Source organism: Eubalaena glacialis, chromosome 14, assembly GCF_028564815.1.
Source record: "Eubalaena glacialis isolate mEubGla1 chromosome 14, mEubGla1.1.hap2.+ XY, whole genome shotgun sequence".
Lineage (NCBI taxonomy): Eukaryota > Metazoa > Chordata > Mammalia > Artiodactyla > Balaenidae > Eubalaena > Eubalaena glacialis.
Genome location: NC_083729.1, coordinates 22,193,687 through 22,219,723, shown reverse-complemented (window position 1 = coordinate 22,219,723; position 26,037 = coordinate 22,193,687). Strand labels below are relative to the sequence as shown.

General features: G+C 39.6%; 3 protein-coding genes across 6 annotated transcripts in view; 1 reads left to right on the top strand and 2 right to left on the bottom strand.

Moving 5' to 3' along the window:
• BABAM2 (BRISC and BRCA1 A complex member 2) overlaps positions 1-21,819 on the bottom strand; it is a 435,974-nt gene extending 414,155 nt beyond the window's left edge. Inside the window, exons 1-2 of one of the 3 annotated variants that reach the window (XM_061210583.1) lie at positions 21,626-21,819; positions 17,750-17,901 (exon numbers count right to left, since the gene is read on the bottom strand). In XM_061210583.1, the coding sequence (XP_061066566.1) occupies positions 17,750-17,877 (128 nt within the window). In that variant the 5' untranslated portion in view covers positions 17,878-17,901; positions 21,626-21,819. Of the gene's footprint in view, positions 1-17,749; positions 17,902-21,545 lie in introns of all 3 variants that reach the window. The other 2 variants (XM_061210581.1, XM_061210582.1) reach the window with 2 other exon arrangements.
• On the bottom strand, positions 8,367-8,591 carry LOC133074602 (mitochondrial import receptor subunit TOM6 homolog). The gene has a single exon (XM_061168522.1). It carries the CDS (start codon positions 8,589-8,591, stop codon positions 8,367-8,369), a length of 225 nt encoding a protein of 74 aa, XP_061024505.1.
• A 121-nt stretch (positions 21,820-21,940) lies between the features above and the next one.
• Positions 21,941-26,037, top strand: part of RBKS (ribokinase) — an 85,705-nt gene continuing 81,608 nt past the window's right edge. Inside the window, exon 1 of one of the 2 annotated variants that reach the window (XM_061211066.1) lies at positions 21,941-22,142. In XM_061211066.1, coding sequence (XP_061067049.1) covers positions 22,048-22,142 — 95 coding nt within the window. In that variant the 5' untranslated portion in view covers positions 21,941-22,047. The remainder of the gene's footprint in view (positions 22,143-26,037) is intronic. The other variant, XM_061211064.1, reaches the window with a different exon arrangement.

Here is a 26,037-nt window from a genome sequence, read left to right as displayed (position 1 = left end):
CTAAAATAAGATGTTACAGGAGCAACCTAAATGGGAAAAGAATTTGAAAAAGAATAGATACATGTATATGTATCATTGAATCACTTTGCTGTACACCTGAAACTAATACAACATTGCTGATCAACTATACTCCAATATAAAATAAAAAGTTAAAAAAAAAATAAGATGTTACGGGAGAACACAACCAGGAAATCTAATTTAGATGGGGGCTAGGAGAGCCCTCTGAAACTCTGAAAAAATTACATTCAAGCTAAATCTGAAGCATGGTAGAAATCAGACAATTCATAACAGGAGGAGAAAGAATGATCCAGGAAAAGGAAGAAGGTGAGCAAAAGCCCCCACTGGAAAAGGGCTTGGGGCCTTCTGGTAACAAAGAGAAGGTCAGTGAAGCTTTAGGGAAGTAAACCACGGGGAAAGCAACACAATATAAGGCTGAACAGGGGAGAGGTGCCCAATCACATGGCAAATCATTGAGCATTTGGAGGTTTTATTCTAAGAGCAAAGGGAAGCCATTCAATAGCTCTGAATGATCACAAGATCTACTTTTGATTTTTAACTTACATTTTTTAGATTTCCTGAAAATAATATAAATGGCTGCTAGGTAGAAAACAGATGAGAGAGGAGCTAGAACACTTGTGAAGAGACTAGTCAGACAACAGCTGGTGGTGCTGACACTGCAGATGGAGGGAAGTGGCTGGATTGGAGGCCAAAGAGCCTTCTGAGAGGAGCTGATGAGGCTAAAGAGACACGTGCATTTCAGGAAGTAATGATATCTTGGGCTTCCCTGGTGGCTCAGTGGTTGAGAATCTGCCTGCTAATGCAGGGGACACGGGTTCGAACCCTGGTCTGGGAAGATCCCACATGCCGCGGAGCAACTAGGCCCGTGAGCCCCAACTACTGAGCCTGCACGTCTGGAGCTTGTGCTCCGCAACAGGAGAGGCCGCGATAGTGAGAGGCCCGCGCACCGCGATGAGGAGTGGCCCCCGCTCGCCGCAGCTAGAGAAAGCCCTCGCACAGAAACGAAGACCCAACACAGCCAAAAAAATAATTAAAAAAAAAAAAAAGGAAGTAATGATATCTTGAAGTCCACACTCAAGACTGGGACAGGATTCCGTTTCAGTAGTTCACTTTGCTGAGGAGTCCCTCTCAATGGCTGCACGCTTGCCTCTGGCTTTCTTCACCCTTTCTTCTCTACAATCTTTTCCTGTCCCAGTTTTATCTCCCCATATTGTCCCTCTGCCTCCCTCCATCGCTTCTTTTTTCCCTCCATAACCTTCTCCCTTACTTAGATACAATATGAAACTGAAATAATTTTTAAATGTTTACTTAATGAATAGTTCTTAATTTAAAATCCAAAGGATTCAAACATGTATATAGACATTCACCGAAAGATATGTACTAGAATGTTCACATCAGCACTATTCATAAAGGACAAAAACTAGGAGCTACCCAAATGCCCTCCAACAGCTGAAGAGATAAACTGCTAGGTTCAAATAATGGAATACTCCTTACTCAAGCAGGAGAATCAATATATCCACAACAATATAAAATCTCACAAACATCATGTTGAACAAAAGAAGCCAGACACCAAACGGCATTTTGTGGAATATAAATTCTACTTACATTAAGTTTTTTTTTAAAAAAAGGCAAAACTAACCTACGCTTTCAGCAGGCAGGACAGTAGTTATCCTTGCACGTGTGATGGGGGAGGAAGAGCACCAGGAGGATGTGTGAGGAGCTGGTAGCGTGTTTCGCGGGGTGCTCGTTACACAGACGTGTTCAGTTTGTGAAAAGTCACAGAGTTATATAACATATGATTAGGTGTACTTTTCTGAATGTATTCTGTACTTCAAAAAAAGTTTTTTAAAATCAATGAGTTTAGACCTTTAATGTCCAGGGGAAGAGAGCAGTAGCAACAACGAACCACTTCTTTGATCCATGATGCCCTCTAATGACCTTTTTCATCCCAGGAGACAACTGTGATATAGCCCTGAACTTGGAACCACGAAATCTACTCTCAGACTCCCAGCTTTATACTTATTGTTCTTCTACTGTGCCATGTCCTACTCTAGGCACTGAGGACACAGCTGTGATGCCAGATGAGACCCCTGCCTTCTTTGAGGCAATATATGCTTGAAATTGGCAAGAAGCTGGATCCCGTAATGGAGAAAAACAGGGGAGACCTGCTTTTGATGGAATGGTCTAGCTAGACAACCCTGAACAAGTCACTTAACTTACTTGAGTCTCAGTTACCTCATCTGCCTTAAGGGATTATTATAAGGATCAAATGTGATAGTATCTTTCAAAGCACTCATAATGATAGCATTATTCATGATAACAAATCTTATTACATTATTGTCCTTACTGCTCAATATAGAGTTGCTTGAGTTAACCAATGTCAGCCTGGTCTACACACTAATACAGTAACAATAACAAGGAATAATATTTTGGGGGTCGTTAATTCTCAATTAAGAGGTTTCTACTCTGGGTAGAAGCAGGTGTATTGATAAACAGCTCTCCACTCCCTCTAGAGGGGTGCTAATGACACAAAGGCCTGACTTAATTTCAGCACAGCCTTCTCCAGCCTTTAAAGAAAAGCAAGCACAGAAAGACGGAGCTAAGAGAGGGGCAGGCTAGAGAAGTGATATCAGCTTCTCAGAGATCAAATTAACCAACCAAAGAACATATATGCAGTACCTTCATTTATTATCTGACCAGTACTTTCTTGGTACCACAATGAATCAAGGTCCATACTTAAAGGAGCTTAAGATATGGTATCAAACAAAGACAACAAATTTAGGGGAAAGCAAAAGGACTGAGCAATCAGAGACTTAGTATCAAATCCTGGTTCTGCCATGTAGCAGCTTGGGACCCTCACCTTGACCTCTCAGGACTGCTTCCTTCCTTGTAACAAGAGGGTGCCGACACCTACACCTTGTGCAGTGATGTTGCAGAAGGCAGTGTAGTTAATGTGCCTAGGACACGATGTGGTGTAGCAGCTACTATTACTGCTACCATCATCTTGATTATTTTATAGGCAGAATTCCACTAAAAGCCACTAGTATGCAGCCCAAAGTGTCTACACGTTGGTTCCCTCTATTCTTTCTGACTGCATTCCCTCAGTCCTATACGGAGCAGTATGTACTCAGATACATTTACACTATAAGGCTAAAAATACAGTGTGAACATAAATCTATGTGCTTGCACAGACTGAAAAGGTAAAAAAGCCTCTTTGAGTTTTCAGAACCTCAGCTGCTTCTAAAACTATGAGGATGCTCTCCTTAATCTGTTCTGGCTTAAATCTTGGGGCAGCCTCCTTTACAGAAGCTATTTTCATAAGAATTTACAGTTCAAGAATAAGTTCACAATTTCAGCACTGTTTTAGCTTTCCTCACAGTACTTAATTTAGTTTGCCTTCTCAGGCAAAGGCTTGAATCAAAGCATAAATTGAAGGAAAAAAAAATAAACAATGGTGAAAGACTGATAGCCTTTTCTGTAAGGCCAAGAATAAGACAAGGATGCCTGCTTTCACCACTTCTATTCAGAATAGTACTGGAAGTCCTAACAAGAGAAATTAGGCAAGAAAGAGATATAAAAGGCATCCATATCAAAAAAGAAGAAGTAAAACTACCTCTGTTTACAGATGACATGATCTTACATGCAGAAAACGCTAAAGATTCCACCAGAAAAAAACTGTTAGAACTAATAAACAAATTCAGCAAAGTTGCAGAATACATAATTAACACACAAAATTCAGTGGCAGTTCCATATACTAACAATAAACAATTTGGAAAGGAAATTACAAAAACAATCCCATTTACAACAGAATCAAAAAGAATAAAATACTTAGGAATATACTTAACTGAGGAGGCAAAAGACTTGGACACTCAAAACTACAGAACATTGCTGAAAGAGATTAAAGAAGGCACAGACAAATGTAAAGACATTCTGTGTTCACTGAAGACTGTTAAAATGTTGATATTACCCAAAGCGATCTACAGAGTCAATGCAATCTCTATCAAAAGCTCAATGACATTTTTTGCAGAAATAGAAAAAGCCATTCTAAAATTCAAATGAAAGCACAAGGGATTCCCTAATATCCAACACAATCCTGAAAAAGAAGAACAAAGTTGGAGGTCTCATACTTCCCAACTTCAAAACTTAATACAAAGCTACGGTATTCAAAAGAGTGTGGTACTGGCATAAAGACAGACATATAGACCAACTGAATAGAACAGAGAGCCCAGAAATAAGCCCTCACATATATGATCAAATGATTTTCAACAACAATACCAAAAGCATGTAATGGGAAAAAGATTGTCTTTTCAACAAATAGTATTGGGAAAACTGGATATCCATGTGCAAAAAAAAATGAAGTTGAACCCTTATCTTACACCATACCCCAAAATGTTTAATTAAAAACTGAAAATGGATCAAAGACCTAACAATAAGAGCTAAAATGATAAAGCTCTTAGAAGAAAACATAGGGGGAAAGCTTTATGACATTGGATTCAGCACTAATTTCTTGGACATGACACCAAAAGGACAGGCAACAAAAGAAAAAATAGATAAGCTAGATTTCATCAAAAGTAAAAACTCTGCGGCTTCCCTGGTGGCGCAGTGGTTGAGAGTCTGCCTGCCAATGCAAGGGACATGGGTTCGAGCCCTGGTCTGGGAAGATCCCACATGCCGCGGAGCGACTAGGCCCGTGAGCCACAATTGCTGAGCCTGCGAGTCTGGAGCCTGTGCTCCGCAACAAAAGAGGCCGTGATAGTAAGAGGCCCACGCACCGCGATGAAGAGTGGCCCCCACTTGCCGCAGCTAGAGAAAGCCCTCGCACAGAAACGAAGACCCAACACAGCCATAAATAAATTTAAAAAAAAAAAAAAAAAGTAAAAACTCTGTGCATCAAAGGATACTGTCAACCGAGTGAAAAGGTAACCCATGGAATGGGAGAAGGTATTCACAAATCATATATCTGATAAGGAGTTTGATATCCAGAATATATAAAGAACTCCTACAACTAGAAAACATCAACAAAAAAATTTAAATAGGCAAAGGACTTGAACAGACATGTCTCCAAAGAAGATACACAAATGACCAATCAGCACATGAAAAGATGCTCAACAACTTTAGGGAGATGCAAATCAAAACCATAATGAGATACCACTTCATATTCATTAGGATGACTATTATTTTAAAAAGAAATTAAAAACCAACACGTGTTGGTGAGGATGTGGAAAAATTAGAACCCTTGTGCATTGCTGGTGGCAATGTAAAATGGGGCAGCCACTGTGGAAAACAGTATGGTGATATCTCAAAAACTTAAACATAAAATTACCATATGATCCAGCAATTCCACTTCTGAGTATGTTCCTAAAAGAACTGAAAACGGACTCAAAAAGATGTTTACACACCCGTGTTTATAGCAGCATTACTCACAATAGCCAAAAGGTGGAAGCAAACTAAGTGTCCATCAGTGGATGAATGGATAAACAAAATGTGGCATATACATGCAATGGAATATTATTCAGCCTTAAAAATGAAGACAATTTTGACACATGTTACAACATGGATAAAACTTGAAGATATTATGCTAAGTGAAATAAGCCAGTTACAAAAAGACAAATTCTGCATAATTCCACTTATATGAGGTACTTAAGGTAGTAAGATTCATAGACAAAAAATAAAATGGTGATTGCCAAGGGCTGAGGGAAGGGAGGAATGGGGAGTTATTGTTTAATGAGCAAGGAGTCTCAGTTTTGCAAGATTAAAAATGTTCCGGAGATGGATGGTGGTGATGGCTGCACAACACTGTGAATGTACTTAATGACACTGAACTGTACACTTAAAAATGGTGAAAATGGTAAATTTGTGTTACGTATATTTTACCACATTAAAAACAAAGTATGTGCTAAGCCCGAAATTGAACCTCCATGTTAATAATTTACCGAACCACAAAAATTTTTAAATAATGCTTTTTAACTGAAAAAGTCTTAGGAGTCTATAGATGAAAAAAGCAATTCTTCTGAGGGCATTATACCTACTTAACAGTAGAACATCAAGATGTTTCCCAAAACTTCCACTTGATTCCAGATCTCTTATCAATAAGTTGGCAAGAGCAAAGGCTGAGATAAAAACCTCTTCGGAAAACAAAAAGGATATGTTTTTCAAAAAGTCAAGAGAAGCAAGGTCAATGGGAAAAACAGCTTTCATAACATGCCATTAGAAAGATAACCAAATGACTCAGGAAATGTGGCCCTGGAAAGGAAAATTACGAAATTATTTCTCAAGACCATGGCACCAAAAAGCAAGATTATTCAAGCAACATGGAAGCTAAAAAGGGGGCTGTGTTACATGCGCATAAGGAGTCCTTTAACATATGACTGATGGCACAGGACAGTTAATTTGGAGCCCTGAAACAGATTTATGTACCTATCAACATGTATTAAAAGAGCCCCGCTTTAATCTTAAAGAATTCTGCAAATTTGTCATTCTAATTAAACAGAAACTAGTCAAAAAGTACTACCTTAAAATTGCACAGAATAGAGAGGACAAAAGATAACAGTAGGAATGATTTTTTTTTGTTCTCTTTAACAATGCAAAGTAGAGCTAGGAACAGACTAAATTAATCTTATACCCCTTTTCTTTACACGTTAGACTGGCTACTTCCCTTCACCTCTTCCCCTTCCCCAACTTCCACACCAAGTGAAGTCACCCTGAAATTAAGTCACTGCAGGGTATGAAAAGCCCAAGACTGACAAACATCTAAAACTCCGGACTCAGATTTATCCTAGCATTCACCACCCCAGACTCTGTGTGAACACTGTGGAATCCTAGGAAAAGTTCCCAAGGCCAGTGACTGCAGGGTTCACTGAGTCAAGGCCAACACCACCACGCTGACTTTTCCCCAAAAATCCTAAGTACAAAATATCCACAACCCCACCCACCACTGCCCTCACTAGCTCTCCACCTTCCAACAGGGCTCCCTAATCTAGCCTGCACACCATTTTACCAGGCCTTGCCAGGCAGGCTTCTTCAACCCTCTGCTAAGAACTGCTGCATGTCTCTGCCCAAGACAAACAATGTTCAATCTCTAATAGCTGTTGAAAACCGTTAGGTTCTATCTGCTGGGGAAAAAAAAAAAGTTGATATCTCCATGCTCATTCATTCTTCAACCTAATCAAATATTCCAAATTATATCCACCTGCAGGGTCTAAGTTAGCCACATTAACTTTTTCCTGTCTCCATACATCTCCAAAAATCAATGAACAGGATAGAAAGTTACCCTGGAAACAAAAGTCTCTGACTCTCCTGTCCTTTTCTGCTCTATGATTTCTGACCTTTGTAATACATGTGTGAGCTCCTTTTTTTTTTTTTTTTTTTTTTGAAGATTTAACTTTATTTCTTTTTGGCTGCGTTGGGTCTTCGTTACTGCGAGGGCTTTCTCTAGTTGCGGCAAGCAGGTGCTACTCTTCGTTGCGGTGCACGGGCTTCTCATTGCGGTGGCTTCTCTTATTGTGGAGCACGGGCTCTAGGTGCGCAGGCTTCAGTAGTTGTGGCACACAGGCTCAGTAGCTGTGGCTCACGGGCTCCAGAGCACAGGCTCAGTAGTTGTGGCGCACAGGCTTAGTTGCTCGACAGCATGTGGGATCTTCCCGGACCAGGGCTCGAACCTGTTTCCCCTGCACTGGCAGGAGGATTCTTAACCACCGCACCACCCGGGAAGCCCCCATGTGTGAGCTCTTACCTTGCTCTGCTCGCCTGGGTCTTATTAGACAGCTCCTTTATATCGCTTGCACAGACACTCATTCTTCATAGAGTCCCTGATTCTGGAATGCCAATGTGATTCTACCAACTAACAACGATAATACAGTGAAATAATAAATATATATAATATACATATAAACTATGAAAATATATTATATATACATTATACATAATGTTATAATAATAATATAATAGTAGCTACCATTTATTGAGCACTATGACCAAGCTATTCTAAGTGCTTCATATAAGTTATTTCATTTCATCTCCATAACTACTTTTTATTTTGCCTTTATGTGCAGTCTTTATTTCAAGTATTTGTTAAAATACCATTAGGTTATTCCTCAGGACAAGAGCAAAGATCATCCCCTGCAGAAACTTAGGAACTATGTACAGACTTTTACAGAACAGAAAACAACACTTTAGCTGAAGCCTGACTGCTCACCAGTGATTGGTGTTCTGAGTGGACTCAGCGAAGAAAGGAAATCAGGCAGGGAAGGAAAGGTGCCCCTCTGGGCAAGTCTTATGATGGTCACAGACTGGAGCCTCTGTTTCTGGAAGGTTCACGTACAGCACAGGGATTCTATGTGTCTTTTTGGCTACACACCAGGCTGAGGGGCCATTAGTTTAATGTCACTCAAATTCCTGGCCAGCCAAACTCCCTCAGCGAAAAGTCCCAAACTGAGGATCAAGTTCTTCCAGAAATCATTCCTATCAGTGGCGAAGTGATAGACACCCTGAAGCCAATATCCCACGTCGTCCGGAATTTCAGGAGCTTCATTTGCCGAGCCGGCAGTGTTCATGTCAACCCCACTGGAAGCCATAGCAGCACTTTTGGGCTCTGCAAGGCCTCTCACCCCCATAACTACTTAATAAGGTAATTATTAATATCATCCCCATTTAAGAGAAAGCACAGAAAGGATATGTAACTTGCCAAAGGTCATAAGCTACTAAGCAGTAAAATCAGGATTCAAACTCAGACCTCATTGGCTGAAAAACCTGCATGCTCACCATTATATCATGCTGTGATCCAACACCTCTAAAGATGGCTCACTGGGCTCCAGCCCCATCCACCTTGACTTCTGGCTTGTGCCTACCCCGCCCCTCTCCCCAGCCTTGCTTGAGCTCTTCTGGTCCTGGCTATGTTTCTTTTCTCCAAATTCTTAAGTATTCTTAAGTATTCTGATAAGAGATTACTGAATTATTAAATTTTGCAATATGTCTCCTGATTCTACTTTAAATTCTATAATGGCTTTCATATATGCCAATAAACCACTAAGAATTTCTATATGATAGCAGCCAAAGAATAAACACCTAGGAAGTTAACTGTAAATGTGCAGGAACAAAATGAAGAAAACACAAACATTTATTCACATACACAAAAATGGATGTGAATAAGAGAAATTGACCATATTCCTAAAGATGTATACTCAATATTATAAAGCAGGAATACTCAATATTGTAAGACTATGATCCAAGGGCCACTTACCTATTTTTTTAAATAAAATTTTGTTAGAACACATTTATTCATTTTTGTATCGTCATAGATTTTGTGCTACAAGGGCAAAGCTAAGTAGTTGCAACACAAACAGTAAGGCTCAGCTAAGTAGCTGCAACACAAACAGTAAGATGGTAAATATTTTAATACCTAAAATATTTACTATCTGACCCTTTACAGAAAGTTTGCTGACCCTTGTTGTACAGATGTCCATTCTCTCCAAATAAATAAAGAAGTTTTATGCAATGTCAAACTCCCAGCAGGTGAGACCACAAGTACTCGAACATATTATAAAGCTATAATAATTGAAAAGCTATATAATTGTACAAGGCAAATACAGACCATTGAAAAGAAACAGAAGGTCAGAAATAAATATAAGAATTTAGCATATAAGATGGCATTTCAAAATAGTGACTGAGTAAAGGATTTATTTTATATACAGTGCTGGAATAACTAGATAATTATTTAGAAAAGTAATAAAATCCCATTTCTATAGTGTATTATACACCAAAATAAATTCCAGATTAATTGACTACTTTTCAATAAAAATGAAACTATTACAGAAGGTCTCAAAGTAGAAAAGGCATTAATTGTGCAAAATGTTAAAAGAATCCATGAAGGAAATAGATTTGATGACAACTTACAAAGTAAAAGTTTTGGCATATCAAAGATAAATACAAAAGGAGATGCTTTACAACCCCATGTTATAGCAAAAGATAGATACAAACTGAACAACTATCAATAATAACTGATTAAATTATAGTACATTCACACACTGGAATATTATGCAGAGATTAAAAAGGAGGCAGCAGCTCTATAAGTACTAATATGAAATAATCTTCAAAATATCAAGTTAATATGAATGTTTAATATGTTACCATATCAGTTATCTATTACTACATAACAAGCCATCCCAAAACTTAGTGGCTTAAGAAAACAATTTTTATTTCTCATCAATCTGTGGGTTGGCCAGTCAGTTCTGCTGGTCTCTCCCTGGCTCACCCACTCCGCGGCACTCAGCTGATGGGTTGGCTGTGGAGCTGAGCACAGCTGGGACAGCTGGGATACCTGAGCCATTCTTTCTAAAGGAAACTAGACCAGGAGAATCCTGAACATGGTGGTGGGGCTCTTCCACGAGAGTGAAACAGAACACAAGGCCTCTTAGGGCCTAGACTAAGAAGCCACACAACATCATTTTCACCACACTCTACTGGTAAAAGCAAGTCACAAAGCCAGCCCAGATTCAAGGGGTGAGGAAGTAGACTCTACCTGCTGATGAAAGGAAGGACAAAATCATATTCAAAGGAGAAGAGATAAATAAAGATAGGCAGGCTTTATCAGGAGCCATTACTGTAATAATTTACCACAGCTATTGCTTATATAGAAATAAAAAAAAAAAAGAGGGCTTACATCTACAAAGAACACCTCTAAAAAGAAGTAAAAGAAGCTGGTAAGCAGTAGTTTCCTCCAGAGAAGAAAATTTGGGGAAAGGAATAGAAAGGAGACTTATCTTCTGCTTAATACCGTTTTGTATCTTTTATTTTTTTATCTTTTATTTTTTTGTATGCTGTACATTTATTACTGCCTCAAAAATGAATGCTATTTAAGATATTCTGCATATTGAATAAATTAATTTAATTGAATGACACTGAAAACTTCGGGAAAAACCATCTGTAATACCTGTGACAAAAGGTTAATCTTCATAATATATAAAAAGTTTACAAATCAATAAGAAAAAGACAAATACCCCACCAAAAAAATGGACAAATGTCATGAATTCGTAATTTTCACACACACACACACACACACACACACACACACAGACATGCAAACACATGCCAATAAATGAAGCAAAATAAAAGAGCAAATACCATTTCCATCTATTGAATTAGCAAGTAAAATTACAAAATTTATAATACTGATATTATCAAAACTAGAGGAACTAGCATCCTCATATACTACTAGTGGGAGTATAAATTGATAATACATTTCTGAAAACAAGTATGTGTATATTTACATATCCTTACATATAAATACAATAAACCAATATATTAAATACATCAAAAGCCTTAAAATTTACATACTCTTTGGTCTAATAACTGAAATTTTGCTGACACATAGGAATATATACATCCATATAGGCACTTTAACTTTTTATAGCCCCAGAGAAAAGACCTCCAGATAATGAAACTGACAATCACCTAATAAAAAGGCCAGGTTTTTTACTGCCTGAAAAACAGTTCCTGGACCCAATTCCAATGTATGTGTGGAGGCTTCCCCATACCAACAGCAATTCTCACCCTACTGGTGTCTGACAATTCAACTCAATTCTGACACTATCTATCCAGAGATAAAATCAGATTCCACAGTTAAAGGGCTCAGTCCCATAAGACCACCTCCACTTCAGATGCCAGGGACCCACTGGCTATAAATCAGAGGTTCCCACCACCCCCTCCTCAGGTTCTACTAATTTGCAAGGAAAGCTCACAGAACTCAGGAAAACCCATTTACTCACTAGATTACTGACTCACTATAAAGGGACATTAAAGGATCGAATCAACAGCCAGAACTTCTGGGTTTTTATGGCAGCTGCATTACATAGGCATGATTGATTAAATCATTGGCCATTAGTGATTGATTCAACCTCTAGCCCCTCTTCCCTCCCCAAAGGTCAAGGGGTGGGACTGAAAGTTCCAACCCTCCAAGCACACGGTTTGTTCTCCTGGCAACCAGCTCCCACCCTTGGGTGGGATCCAAAAGTCACCTTCCCTCAAGCATTTTCAGCAACTGAGGACAAGAGACCAAATATTACTTCACTGCTCTTGTCATTCAGGAAATTTCAAGGGTTTGGGGAGCTATGAGCCTAGAAATGTGGCTGAAGACCAAATATATATGAGATAAATATAAATCACAACACCACACTGCTTGATCACAATGCAGTGAGGCTCAGTAGTTGACAAGCCCACCTATGCTCAAAGAGCTTCAAATTCACATTTTAGAACCTCAGCCTTTAATAGACAGGGACAGCCAAGAATCATCAGTTTAAGGAAAGCCACCAACATGAAAGACAGAAAGCAAAACAGAGATAATGCAAGGTATAGAAGAAATATTTAAACATTTTTTAAACATTTAGTCAATTATACCTCAACTGAAAAAAAAAACAAACTACAATTAATATCCTACAGAAAAGAACATACTGCATCCATAAAACAACAATATGTGTTGGGGGTCCCCAAGCTTACAGATCAAGGCCTCCAAAATTCAAAAGGAAGATAATTTGCAACCTACACTTTTGCACCTGCCCAAATTATCAACCAAGTTTAAAGTAGAATAAAGATATTTTCAGACTTTCAGGAATTCAAAAATGAACCGACTCTTCTCCTTTTCTTAGGATGTTATTGGAGTACATGCTCCAACAAAGCTAGAGGGTAAAACAAGAAAGTAAGATATGAGATTCAACACAGGAAAGAGGCAAAGGGAATGATACAGTGATACAATGAGAGCTGCCTAGCAGACCTAGACAACAATCAATCCAGATTAAAGCAGTTCCTCCATCAATCTTCTCACCTTCTCATGTCAGCAGATGGCATGACCAGCTACCTACCCACTCACTCAAGCTAACAAAGAAGTCATTCTTGATTCTCTCTCAAAACCCAAATTTAACATACTCATCATTTTACCTTCTAAACAGCTTATAAATACATTCACTTCTTTCCATCTCCATTGCCACCACCATATTCCAAGACTCCACCATCTCTCACCTGGTCTATTGTAATGGACAACTAACTAGTCTACCTTAGCCTACACAAGCCATTTTCCATATAACAACCAGTGATTTTTTTTTAATATAAATAAGATCATGTCACTCTGCTTAAAATCTTTCAATAGCTTCTCATTCCACCCAGAATAAAATTCAAGTTCCCAAATATGGCCCACCGGGCTCTGTATAATCTGGCCCCTGACTATCTTTAGAATCTCATTTCCCTCTCACACTCCCTCCCTATAGTCCAACCACAGTGGCCTTGCAGATCCTTGAACATGGGAAGCTTTCTCCTGCCTTTGAATACCGTATTCCCTTGTTACAGCAAATTCCCCAGCTCTTTGTTGAATTATCCTCATCTTTCATGATTCACCTTTAAATGTCATTTCCTCATAGAGAGCTTTTCTAACCATCAATTTTCAACTACCCCCTCACCAGGTCAGTTTCCCTTCATTTCCCTTCCTCCATGAGTTAAAAAGACGGGGTTTTGTTCAATGAATTACAGTACATCATAATAGAACAGTATGCAACCATTTAAATGAAGTTATTGAGACTTCCCTGGTGGTCCAGTGGTTAGGACTCAGCACTTTCACTGCCATGGCCCAGGGTTCAATCCCTGGTCAGGTTACTAAGATCCCACATGCCACGTGGCATGGCCAAAAAAATATATAATAAAATAAATGAGGTTATCAAAAAGTATTTAGGATATATGGTTAAGCAAGACAAGTTTTAAGTATTAGAATAAGATGGATGAGGAGAAATTTTTCTACCAGCTATCATGACATACTATAAAGTTGTAATGGTTAATACAGTGGGAACTGGCACAGGACAAGGAGGCTGACTGATCAGGACAGAAAGCCTAGAAACAGATCCATGAGTGATGTAAACTTAATAAGAGAGGTAGCATTGCAGAGCCACAGGCAAAGGATGACCTTTTCAATAAATGATTCTGGGACAACCAATTATCCATTGGGGGAAAAAACTATACTCCTATCTCACAATATATTTTACAGAAAAAATAAATTCCTATTTAAAGACCAAAAAAGGAAAACTTTAAAATTCTTAGAGAAAGATATATTACTTTTGTGTAGGACAGAATTTCCTGAAGTGGTCCCTTTCTCTCTCTTACAAATACACACACACACACACACACACACGGGCACAAATCTAAAAAGGAAAATATTGATGAATCTGACTTCATTATTGATGAATATTGATGAATCTGACTTCATTAAATTAAAACTTCATTAAATTAAAACTTCTGGACATCAGTAGCACCAAATTAAGAACATAAAAACACAGCATTGGGGCTTCCCTGGTGGCGCAGTGGTTAAGAATCCTCCTGCCAATGCAGGGAACACAGGTTCGAGCCCTGGTCCGGGAAGATCCCACATGCCACGGAGCAACTAAGCCCGTGCACCACAACTACTGAGCCTGTGCTCTAGAGCCCAGGAGCCACAACTACTGAGCCTGCGTGCCACAACTACTGAAGCCTGCGCTCCTAGAGCCTGTGCTCCGCAACAAGAGAAGCCACCACAATGAGAAGCCCACGCACCACAATGAAGAGTAGCCCCCCATCTCCACAACTAGAGAAAGCCCGCGCGCAGCAATGAAGACCCAACGCAGCCAAAAACAAATAAAAAAATTTTTTTAAAAAGAGTATAAAAAAATTAATTAATTAAACAAGAATCCTGGCCTTAATATTGACAGCCTAGCAACGGAGTTTAGAAACACACATAATCTTAGATAAGGTAGAAAGATTTAGTTGCCGTAAGAGAAATAAAGATGAATTGCGATTAAAAAAAAACAAAACTTACTTTGCATAGATTCTTGCCTATCTATTCCTTCTGTGAGTCAGACCTAGAATATAGATACTCTGGTACCTCATCTCTTCAAGGGCAAGTAGCTATATATAGTAACAAGACTGGTTCTTATGACCTCTAAAAATCAGTCTCCTCATTTTATACCTTCCGTGTACACTGTGTCCTACAGGGTATGCGCCATTTGAGTTAATAGAAATTCCAAATGTTAATCCCAATTCTCATAACTGAGTGCTGCTGATCTAAAAGAAAGGGAAATGCCAAAAGTGACACACCAAAAGAAAAAAATTCTCTTCTCTAACTCTGCCATTGTTTTGCTATAGAAACTTGAGGAATTCACACTTTGGTTGATGGAAGGATTGAGGAAAGAATTGTTAATGAGCTTCAAAAGAACTTTCATGAATCTTTCAGCCAAGTACTACATAAAAGGCATCAATAATGCTCTAGATTAATAAGGCTTTTCACATCATTTTATGTGTAGCAGCTTCGTTAATGTAGGTAGAGGTATTTTTATTCTTTTTTTAAATCGAAAGAAAGTAAATTCCATAAATACTACACGTCATTAAACACTGTTTCAAATATTTTTCACAGAGCTAGTCCAGACAGAGCCAGGTTTAGTGGATTCATTTCAAATTGATCATCAGATCCACTATTTGCATTTAAACACTCAACTAAACATTCAGGATTTGGGAAGCACCGAAAAGGGAGTCTACAAAAAAGAAGTAAAGTGACCTTATGTTGATGAATCCAACTGTTCTCTCAGAATACCAATAAAAGTGTAGGAAGTTCAGGTTTATATGTTTACATCATCTTACATAAACCAGTCCCGAGTCCTCTGGCCATCAGTCCCCTCTCATGTCTTCAATACCTCTGAAAAGAATGTTTGTGACAAACTAAAGAAAAAAGACCTTTTTGCGTGTCCTAGCCATACAAGCCAGCAAACATCCCTGGTACACAGATGTGTTTTTTTAATGACAACTTTAATGAGATATAATTCATAAACTATAAAATTCACCCTTATAGGTGCATAAATCCGTCATTTTTGGTATATTTACAGAGTTGTGTAACCATCACCACTAACTAATTTTAGAACATTTTCATCACCCCAAAATGAAACCCCAGGCCTGCTGATTAATTAAATTGAAGGTAATACCAGATCTTTTAAAAAGCAGCCTACCATTCCAATAAAATGTCCAACTAACCTAGTCTTCTCTAACTTACTACCTTATATCCAGGTCTTCAGCTTAGTCTGAAAATAGCAAGATTTGCAGAAGGCAAAAACAAAAGAGCTTAAAAAACAAAAGCTAAAAGAGAATCAAGAATGTAATGTTTCTAGTAAGAAAATGCTCAAAAAATGATGGGGATATGCTCAAAAGCCAACTTGACAGGGCTCTCAATAACAAAGGCTAGAACAATTGAGCCAAAAAAATAAATGAATATAGTATTTGGATTATAACCAAAAGAATAAAATAAATACCTAAAAATTCATACTGACGTAAATAAATAACAGAATAAATAAATAATTGGGGGTGGGTGGGAAGGAATAGTGCTTCTTTACAGAATTCAAATTACTAAATGTGGGAGGAATAGGGACATTAAAAATCACCCCTATACAAGAACCACAGTAACAATTATTGCAGGCAAGAACAATTAATGGATGCTGAAATTAATGGACAAAAGTATGATGAGAAACAGAACATCTGCACAGTCTCAAAATGTCACTCCACAAGACACTTACGAATTACAAAGGCAAAGTCAGTTAACTTTACAGTACAGAAACCTGGTACACACAATCTTAACCAAGTGGTCAAAGTTAATATACCAATAACTAGACTTATGAACATCATGTACTCCCTGATTTGATGCACTGAAAATGGTACAACATCTCTTCTGTAGTATTCTTGGGTGGAAAAATAATGTTTCTCACTCTAATAAAGGGAAGACACTAGACAAACCTGTACTGAGCAACATTTTACAAAGTAACTAACCAGTGCTACCTTTAAAAGCTTAAAAATCATGAAAGACAAAGAAAGACAGGAACTGTCACAGGTTGGGAAGACCAGGAAGACATGACAACTAAATGCAATCTGTATCCTGGATTGGATCCTGGACCAAAACAGGACATTAATGGGAAAACTGGCAAAATTCAAATAAGGCTTACAGAGTAATTATCAGCATGTAAGGATGCTAATTTTCTGTAGCATTTTTGTAACTTTTGTTTAAGTAAATGTATTTCAAAATAAAAAGTTGGGTTTTTTTTTTTAATTGGGGTATAGTTGTTTTACAATGTTGTGTTAGTTTCTACTGTACAGAGAAGTGGAGTTCCCCGTGCTATACAGCAGGTTCTTAGTAGTTATCTATTTTATACATATTAGTATATATATGTCAATCCCAATCTCCCAATCCACCACACTCCCCACCCCCCGCTTTCCCCCCTCGGAAAAAGTTGGGATTTTAATGCAACATTTCTGGCCTGAGATATTACTGTTTCAACTCAGTTGTGAAAAATGACTCATTTTTGGCTATTATAATTTTCCTATTAGGAGAGACTATCAGATAATGTCAGATTCACAATCTCAAATCCCAATTCTTACAGTGCATACTGAATTGCAGAAGACACAGCAAGAAAACAAGTCAATGATGAAAAACACACTTGCTAAAAACCACACGGCACACTGTTAACAAAGAGATATGCCTTTAAAAAAAAAAAAGAACATTCTGATCATAAAGCAATGGCCCACAGCACTGCTAAAACAACTTGAAACATAAAATGTCAAGAACTGGACAAAACCAGTCAACACATGATAAGGTCATGACTTGATGAATTTCTTGGTGTTCAATTTTTACAAGCCTGGTGAGAAAGGTTTGCTATTACGTAAAGCTTGGATTGGTTCTGGTACATACCCTGATTTCAAGTCAGTTATCCTCAAACAGTTTGTAGCATCCAGTCCCACTTTCCCATTGCGGACCACGCTAGATATGAATGGGGAGAGCATTGGAGAAATTCGGTTCAAGGCCACTTCCGGAGACATTTTAGCTTGACTTGCAAATCACCACTGAAAGGAGAAGGAAAGAATGATGATCAGAATATCCAAAGGAACGAGATATAACACGCTTCCTGGAAACTAGCACAGCACACAGAAGTATCTCTTGCATGATACCTCATTTCCTGTCTTAGAGCAGCCTCTTCCAATGACCCTCTGGAAGAATCCATCTCCCTACTGCTCACCTACTCGGGACGCAGACTTTTCAGGAGCAGCAGCAACCCCTGAAATCCAATTTCCTCCCCCTTTCCAAAGCCAATTTCTACGTTGCCTCACTGTACTTAAAAGCTGTCCCACTCTATCTTACAACTGGCAGGTCCTACTTTAGTTGAAGCCTCAAGAAGTCTTCACTGACAATCCTCTTCCGCATCACACAAAACACACACACCACTAGGTTAGGAATCCCTCCCTCTGTGTCCCCACAAAGAGTAAGAACTTGATTGATAAAACTATGTAAAATTCTAGAAGAAGCATATCCTACTTGCAATTGTTACTTACTAGAAATTATTTACTTCTGCTATACCTCTCTTAATTACTTCCCCTCCACAGTGTATTATAATTACCTGCTTAGTGATCTCTCCCCCGCAGAACTTTTTTTTTTTTTTTTAAATAAATTTATTTATTTATTTATTTATTTTGGCTGCGTTGGGTCTTGGTTGCTGCGTACGGGCTTTCTCTAGTTGCGGCGAGAGGGGGCTACCCTTTGTTGTGGTGCGCGGGATTCTCATTGCAGTGGCTTCACTTATTGCAGAGCACGGGCTCTAGAGTGCAAGTTCAGTAGTTGTGGCACACGGGCTTAGTTGCTCCGCAGCATGTGGGATCTTCCTGGACAAGGGCTTGAACCCATGTCCCCTGCATTGGCAGGAGGATTCTTAACCACTGCGCCAGTAGGGAAGTCCCCTGCAGAACTATCTTGAATCCCTAGTGTTTAACAAAAGTACCTGGCACACACTAAGCACCCAATAAACATCTTTTAATAACTATGTGAATAAGGAGACAAAAGCTAGAGAAATATTTAGGTATGAAGAGAAGACATTATGCCCTCAAAAAATTTGGTAGAAGATAGCATATCTGAGACGTGGCAAAAATCTACTTAACAATTAAATCATGAAAGCACACACCTATCCAGATATTAAGCAACACAAACTAACATGGATCTAAAAGTTTTTGACTTTAAGGCACTAAGAAGTTCTTAGACTTGAAAATACAAAAGTAAAACCAATAAATCATCTCTAAATTACTTGGAAACCCACGGGGCTGGAGGAGGGAGTACCTGAATTCTTCTTAATAGATTTCTAAATGAAAGCCTCCACTTTCAGAGGTAAGTCAATTTAAATGATCATTTTCTTCCTCGATCTGAAAGGGTAATCCCACATCAAAAGCAAATTAATTTCCTGCAAGTTACAATTACAAGTAAATGATGTTCTCGTTCTAGTTTTCATATATAATGCCATATGAGGATTTACAGCCCCCTGCTAAACGTTGAAAACTAGTACCTGTTTCAATCACTTCAGAGTAGTAATAAAGGGCAGTGATCTTTCAAAAAATAATAACACTGTGACCCTACATAGTGATGACACCCAGAAGTACCTCTGAAGCAGAAAAAGCTTTATACTTTAGTACTCAAATCATCCTTTCTGCAAATATAAAACGACCTCCTCTTCCGACCACTTAACAGATGATCTTCCTCCACCATTCCAATATTTCATCACAAAATAAGAATAAACATCTAATGCACTGTATTCAGTCATTAAAATCATGTACATTTTCATAACACTTTATCACTTATAAAGAGCTTCCATATACATTAGTGCAGTGGACCGTCACAACTCTGGACAGTAAGGCATATATTAGAATTCCCATTTTACAGATGATATGGATAACTTTTATAATTTGTCTTTGAATAGTATACTAGACCATATTATCACTTTGAAGTCTATTTTTTTCCTGTTCTGCAACATTTCCACTTTTATTTCTACCCACTGATGTCACAGTTCTTGAAAGGATGCTTATCTAGATCATATGCAAAACAGAAATACTCATCTTGGAAAAAGCAAAAGGACCTTACCTACATTACAAAATTATTCTTCCATGTATTTCCCCACAATACCTATTATTATTTTACCTCTCATTTCTATGAAAAAGGGAAACAGAACCAACGCATTCTGAAAATCTACTGAGTATCAAGCACTATATTATCCATCTCTATCTGTAATTTCATTTACTTCCCAATAACTACCTTGTTCTCTGATTAGTATTATCGTTCCCATTTCACAGATAAGAAAACTAACGCTCGGCAAGACTAAGTAACTTGTTCAAAGTCACAAACCTAGCAAGCAGAAGGATCGGAATTCAAATTCAGATCTCTCTCAAAGTCCACTATACTCATCTTCTTCTCAAATAAACATAACTTCAATCACCAAAGAGAAAAGCATCAAAGTGAATTTATGTTTCTTTTAACGCATACATCTACTAAAATGAACAAAAAGTCATGAATTTAAACTAATGGTTGCTTGACAACTAGAAACAAATTAGACTACTGTTGGCCTACTGCTGAAGCTGGCCTGAGTGATTCACTAGGCAAATGCTAAAGGGAACAAACCTGCTCCAGAAACCAAACTATACTTCAGGTGACAACACCCCATCCAATTCAGCAACTGTCATGACCTTAGAATGACACCTGAAGGAATGAATTTGTCTTTGTTTCCAGAACAGCCATAATACTATCTTTTGACAGTGCAAGATTTCATGCAGCATTAAAATGTTTCAACCGTAGCTGTTGTGACTTCTCTAAGGAAGAGGAAAAAAAAAAAAACCTGACTCCAAAATCAGAGGTCACCAAACAGCCAAAAATGATGGTTCTTTGGCTTTTGAGCCAGGGACACGGATGAGAGATCACCCCCCAGTAGTAGCTTTTACACATCAAAGCACAATAATAGATCCCAGATAGTCAAAATTTTACGGTGGCCAGCCTCCCTTGAATGCTAGTTGTGCATTTTCTATTTCCTGATTTTGACGTATAACATACAGAAGGAAAGTGCAGAAATACAATTTTTACAGGGGTCTGCTGCCTCAAGATAGGGTCACATGAGGTCCTTTGATGGGTAGTCTGGGGAATACAAAGACGTCTAAAGCATCGCCTAGTTTCTTGCAATTAAGATGGGATGACAAACACGGAAACATGTGCCCAGCTTACGTCATGGAACGGAAAGGGGTGGCGTCCTGCTGCGTCACGTCGACGTCATACAGCGCACGAGGGAAGTTACACTGGGGAAGCAATTTCTCCAAGGGGCAACATTCAAGCAAAACAAGTCGGCTCGAACCCAAAGAATGACCACCCCGCTCTAAAAGGGGACAGCTAAAAGGGGACGCTCTTCCTTCCCCCAAACTGTATGATTCCCTCATCAGGCGGGAAGGAGGGAGTCTGAGCTTATTCAGGGACCAGGGGGCGGGCTAAGTGTGGAGAGAGCAGCCTCTGGCCTTGGGGGCTCGTTCTTGAGGGGACCAGCGTGATGGGGATGAGCAGGGCATCTTTGGAACAGGGGCCTTCTCTATAGGAAGAGAAGGCGAGCCCTGGGCATATTTAAACCACGGTCCTCAGCGCCACCTGTGCGACTCGGGATCCAACCTCCCCGCACCAGCCCCAGTCCAGGTACCTGGAACTTAGTCCGATCGGTAACCGGCGACTACGTGGGGGTACAGGTTACCCGAGCGCGCCCCCGACCGACGCACCAACCTGCGCGCGCACCGCGAGCCAGATGCGTGCGCGTCCCCGGACGTCCTGCCCCGCCCCGCCCCCTCTGCGGCCCAGGAGCCGGGCGGCGTGCGCGTCCCCGGCCGCGCCAGGCCGGGCGCTCGGAAGGGCGTCTCCGCAGTGCCTGAAAGTTCCTTCTTCCGCGCCTGCCTCGTGCGCGGCGAGCTGCGCGGAGCGTGGAACGATTAGGAGGACTCTGTAACGAGAGGCTGTGCAGGGAGACAATTCCTGGGAGAACTGGGGGCAGTAGGTGGGCGGGGTTATTTCGGGCATCCAGGTGGGCGACCCGCGTGGGCGTCCGGAAGGCCCGCGTCGTTAGGGAGCGTGGAAGCGGAGTCTCTGGTTACGGGGTCGGGCAAAGGTTAAAGGGCAGCCTCCAGGTGGGAGAGGGCCGACTTTGCGCAATGGCCGCGTCTGGGGAACCCGGGAGGCAGTGGCAGGAGAAGGTGGCGGCGGCGGCGGTGGTGGTGGTGGGCTCCTGCATGACCGACCTGGTCAGGTTAGTCCGGGGCCCTCACGCAGAGTCTGCGGCTGGAGCGAAGGGCGGACTGCGCTCTCTCTTTTCACTACCTTGGCACTGGGGCTTTGGGGATGGAGAGTGTTGACTTGTGGTGTGAGCTCCAGGTTTCCCCAGCCCGCAGCGTGCCTTGATAGGGTAGAAGAGGCAGGGTTTGAGTTTGTAAACGTAACTGTCAGATGAGGGAACATAAAGGCTGGGGTGTAGGGAAAGCTCTGGTGTAACTAGCAGCGCCTCCAAAGACCTGCTCCTGTTTTCTTGACCAGGCTGCTGAACTCTCCTCTGGCTAGCCGAGTGACTTTGGCCACGTCATTTTACCCCCGAGAATGTGCCCGCCTCACAGCGTTGTTTTGAAGACTAAATGAACTAAAGTGTTTTGAGCTATAATATTATCCAGATTGGGTATTATTCGTGTGAACGTGTATAAAATGAGTGGAGCAGAGGTCAAAATTTTAGGCGGTCATCTTTCACCGTATTGCTTGTTGGCTTTCCCGCATTTCATCTTTACCGCTTATTTTTCAGTATTAGAGTATCCATAGGTTACCTATGGCAAACCAAGTGTGAGTCAAAATAAAAACCCGTAAACACAATATTTACAACCATTAAAAAAAAAGTGATCAAATAAACAAAATATGCTAGATGAAAATAGTTGAGTTAGGTCAGTGAGATTGGATGAAGAGATCTTCCCAATTTATCTTTTTTTTTAATGAAAATGGCTTTTTTGATTGTAAAAGCAATGTTTATTTATTATAAAGAAAAAAAAAAAACATATCCCAAGAAATCCTACCATTCAGGTTGCTTCAGTTTAATTTTTTGGTGAGTGGCATTTTAGATATAATACTATTTTTATATTATAAAAATAAAAAATGATTATACTACAGTAAGACTTTATCTGTCCTGCAACCTTGCTTTTCCAAAGGATAGCCGAGAACCTGGAAATATTAAATAAAAAGGCCTTGGGACAATCAGAATAAGTCACCAAATCCCTGCACTAAACCACCTGTGTTTTACTTAGGAAATAGTTTTAGGGTCTTCACATAACCAACTTAATCTTATATTGCTTAAAATGTTTATGAACTAGGTTATCACATTTCCAGACCGAGATTAGAAAGGTGGAGATTAGAAAGGGGGAAGACTGCAAGGGGCAGTTATAGTAATCACCAAAAACTTGAGTGAGGACAGTGTATCAACAAGCAACAAAAGAGTTTTAAATGCCAAGAGCCTGGGGAATTCCCTGGCGGTCCAGTGTTTAGGACTCTGCACTTCCACTGACGCGGGCCCAGGTTCAGTCCTTGATCAGGGAACTAAGATCCCGCAGGTGTGCAGTGTGGCCAAAAAAAAAAAAACACCCAGAGCCTTTTTTTCCCCACAGATATTTGAGCTACATTGTGCCAAGATAGATGTGCTTCCTTTAGTGACAGAACATAAAGTCCAATCTAGTTCTGGACATTTGGTGAAGAGGCCTACACATCTTTCTCTAGAGCTAGAGTCAGCAAACCTTTCTGCAAAGGGCCAGATAGTAATTATTTTAGGCTTTCTGGGCCACATTTGGTCTAGGTCACATATTCTTTTTTATTTTATTTTTTTAACAGGTACAGAATGTAAAAACTATGCCTTACAAAATCAGCCTGCAGGCCATAGTTTGCTGACTGCTGTCTAGAGCATCACTGTCTGACAGCTCACTATAGTAATTGATGTTACTAGCGATGACTCTTTTCAAGAAAAGGGAATATGGTAATCGTTAAATTTTATATACAAATGGGGCACGTGTTTTATTTTAGAAATAGTTCCATCAAATATACTTAAAGTTTAGTTACATAAAGGAATAAACCTTCAGATATCTAAAATAATTCATTCCTTAGAAAATCCATCTAGCTAAAATTTTACCATAATTCTATACGTGAAGTACAGAAGAGAAAGAAAGCTAAATAATTTTCCCATGCACCCTACCTGAATAAGAATGCCAGGGTTAGAATTCAGAGCCACCTTCTTGTTAAACTAAGAGCTTTCTGTGAAGCTTGACCATCACACATTAACGCTAATTATAGTACTTTCTAAGATGAATACTCTTCAAACTTTGGGGAGGGCAGGGTCTCAAATGCCCATGTTAGCATCTGTCAGGATTTAAAAGCTTATTTCAGAGCTAGAGGAATTTAGAGATTATTTATAATCTCTAAATCTCTTCAGTTTATAGATGAGTAAAGTGAGGTCCAGAGAAGAAACTCTTACATTGTGGATAACCTTTCCTTTTTTTTTTTTTTAATAAATTTATTTTATTTATTTATTTTTGGCTGCATTGGGTCTTTGTTGCTGTGCAGGCTTTCTCTAGTTGCGGTGAGTGGGGGCTACTCTTCGTAGCGGTGCACGGGCTTCTCATTGCAGTGGCTTCTCTTGTTGTGGAGCACGGGCTCTAGGCATGTGGGCTTCATTAGCTGTGGCTCGCGGGCTCTAGAGCGCAGGCTCAGTAGTTGTGGCTCACGGGCTTAGTTGCTCCGTGGCATGTGGGATCTTCCTGGACCAGGGCTCAAACCCACGTCCCCTGCATTGGCAGGCAGATTCTTAACCACTGAGCCACCAGGGAAGTCCCTGGATAACCTTTCTAATTTCTCTTCTCTTGCCATTTTCTTTCCTTTATAAGATATCCAGGTTTCTGTTCTTCACATGAGTCACTATTAAAACTTTTATTCCCCTATAGATTCTCTCCCACGACTTTACCAACAAACTTTTCATGATTTCTTTTCTGATTACTTCTGCCTCTGAAGATCTTTACAGAATACCTGAGTATAGGATTTTTATTTAAAAGCCTGCTTCTGTGATAAACTTGGGTCCAACTTCACTGGTTATGGTACATATCATGATTGTATTATTTTTCTATTGCTTCTGTAACAAATTACCACAAACTTAATGGCTTAAACAATACAAATTTAATACTTATAATTCTGCAAGTCAGAAGTCTGACACAAGTCTCACTGGGCTAAAATCAAGTTGTAGGACTGCGTTCCTTTCTGGAGGCTCTAAGAGAAATCTTTTTCTTGCCTTTTCTAGCTTCTAGAGGCTGCTCACATTCTAGCTCATGGCCTCTTCCTCCATGTTCAAAGCCAGCAATGGCATCACTCTGACACTCACTCTTCTGCCTCCCTCTTCTACATTTTAAGAACCCTTGTGATTTCATTGGGCCCAAATGGATAATTCAGGATAATCTCGTTATTTTAAGGTAGCTTATTAGCAGCCTTTATTCCCCCCTTGTCATGTAACATTACGTATTCTCAAGTTCCAGGGATTAGGATGTGGACATCTTTGAGGCAGGGTTGGTCTGGGGGTGGGGCATAATTCTGCATACCACAGTGATTAAAGTCAAAAAATCTTATAATACTTAGAGCTTGGAGAATCATTGAAGCCTATCAGTCCATTCTCCACATTTTACAGATGAGGTAATTAAGAGAGGTTAAATGACTCACCCCAAATCATACAGCCAGTTAGTGGGAACCCAGGTTTCTCAACCTTTATCTTTCCATTATATCATTGTACCTCTAACTCTGGCTCATATTTATTGCCCTTTTCATGTACAGTTCATTTAAGGGCTTATAGTCTGTGCATTCATTAAGTGTTTACTTTGTAAGCTGGCAAGGAATAACAACTAAGGGTTTATAATGTTCAGGTCTAAAGATAGTATCGTCATTCTGTTCCTTACTTCCTATCTAAGTTTAACCATAACCAGCCTGGACACCCGTGCCTATACTGTAAAATCACTTTAGAAATAAAACTACTTCAGTAACTAAGCCCTCTTGGATGGCATCCAAGTCCAACTCACTTTATATATTACATTACTGTGTGCCAGGCACTGCTAATTCAATCAATGAGCAACTTTTTTCATTTC

Bases quoted from the DNA above. Each gene is read 5' to 3' on its own strand.
- LOC133074602 (XM_061168522.1), bottom strand. From the start codon at position 8,591: ATGGCTTCCAGTGGGGTTGACATGAACACTGCCGGCTCGGCAAATGAA.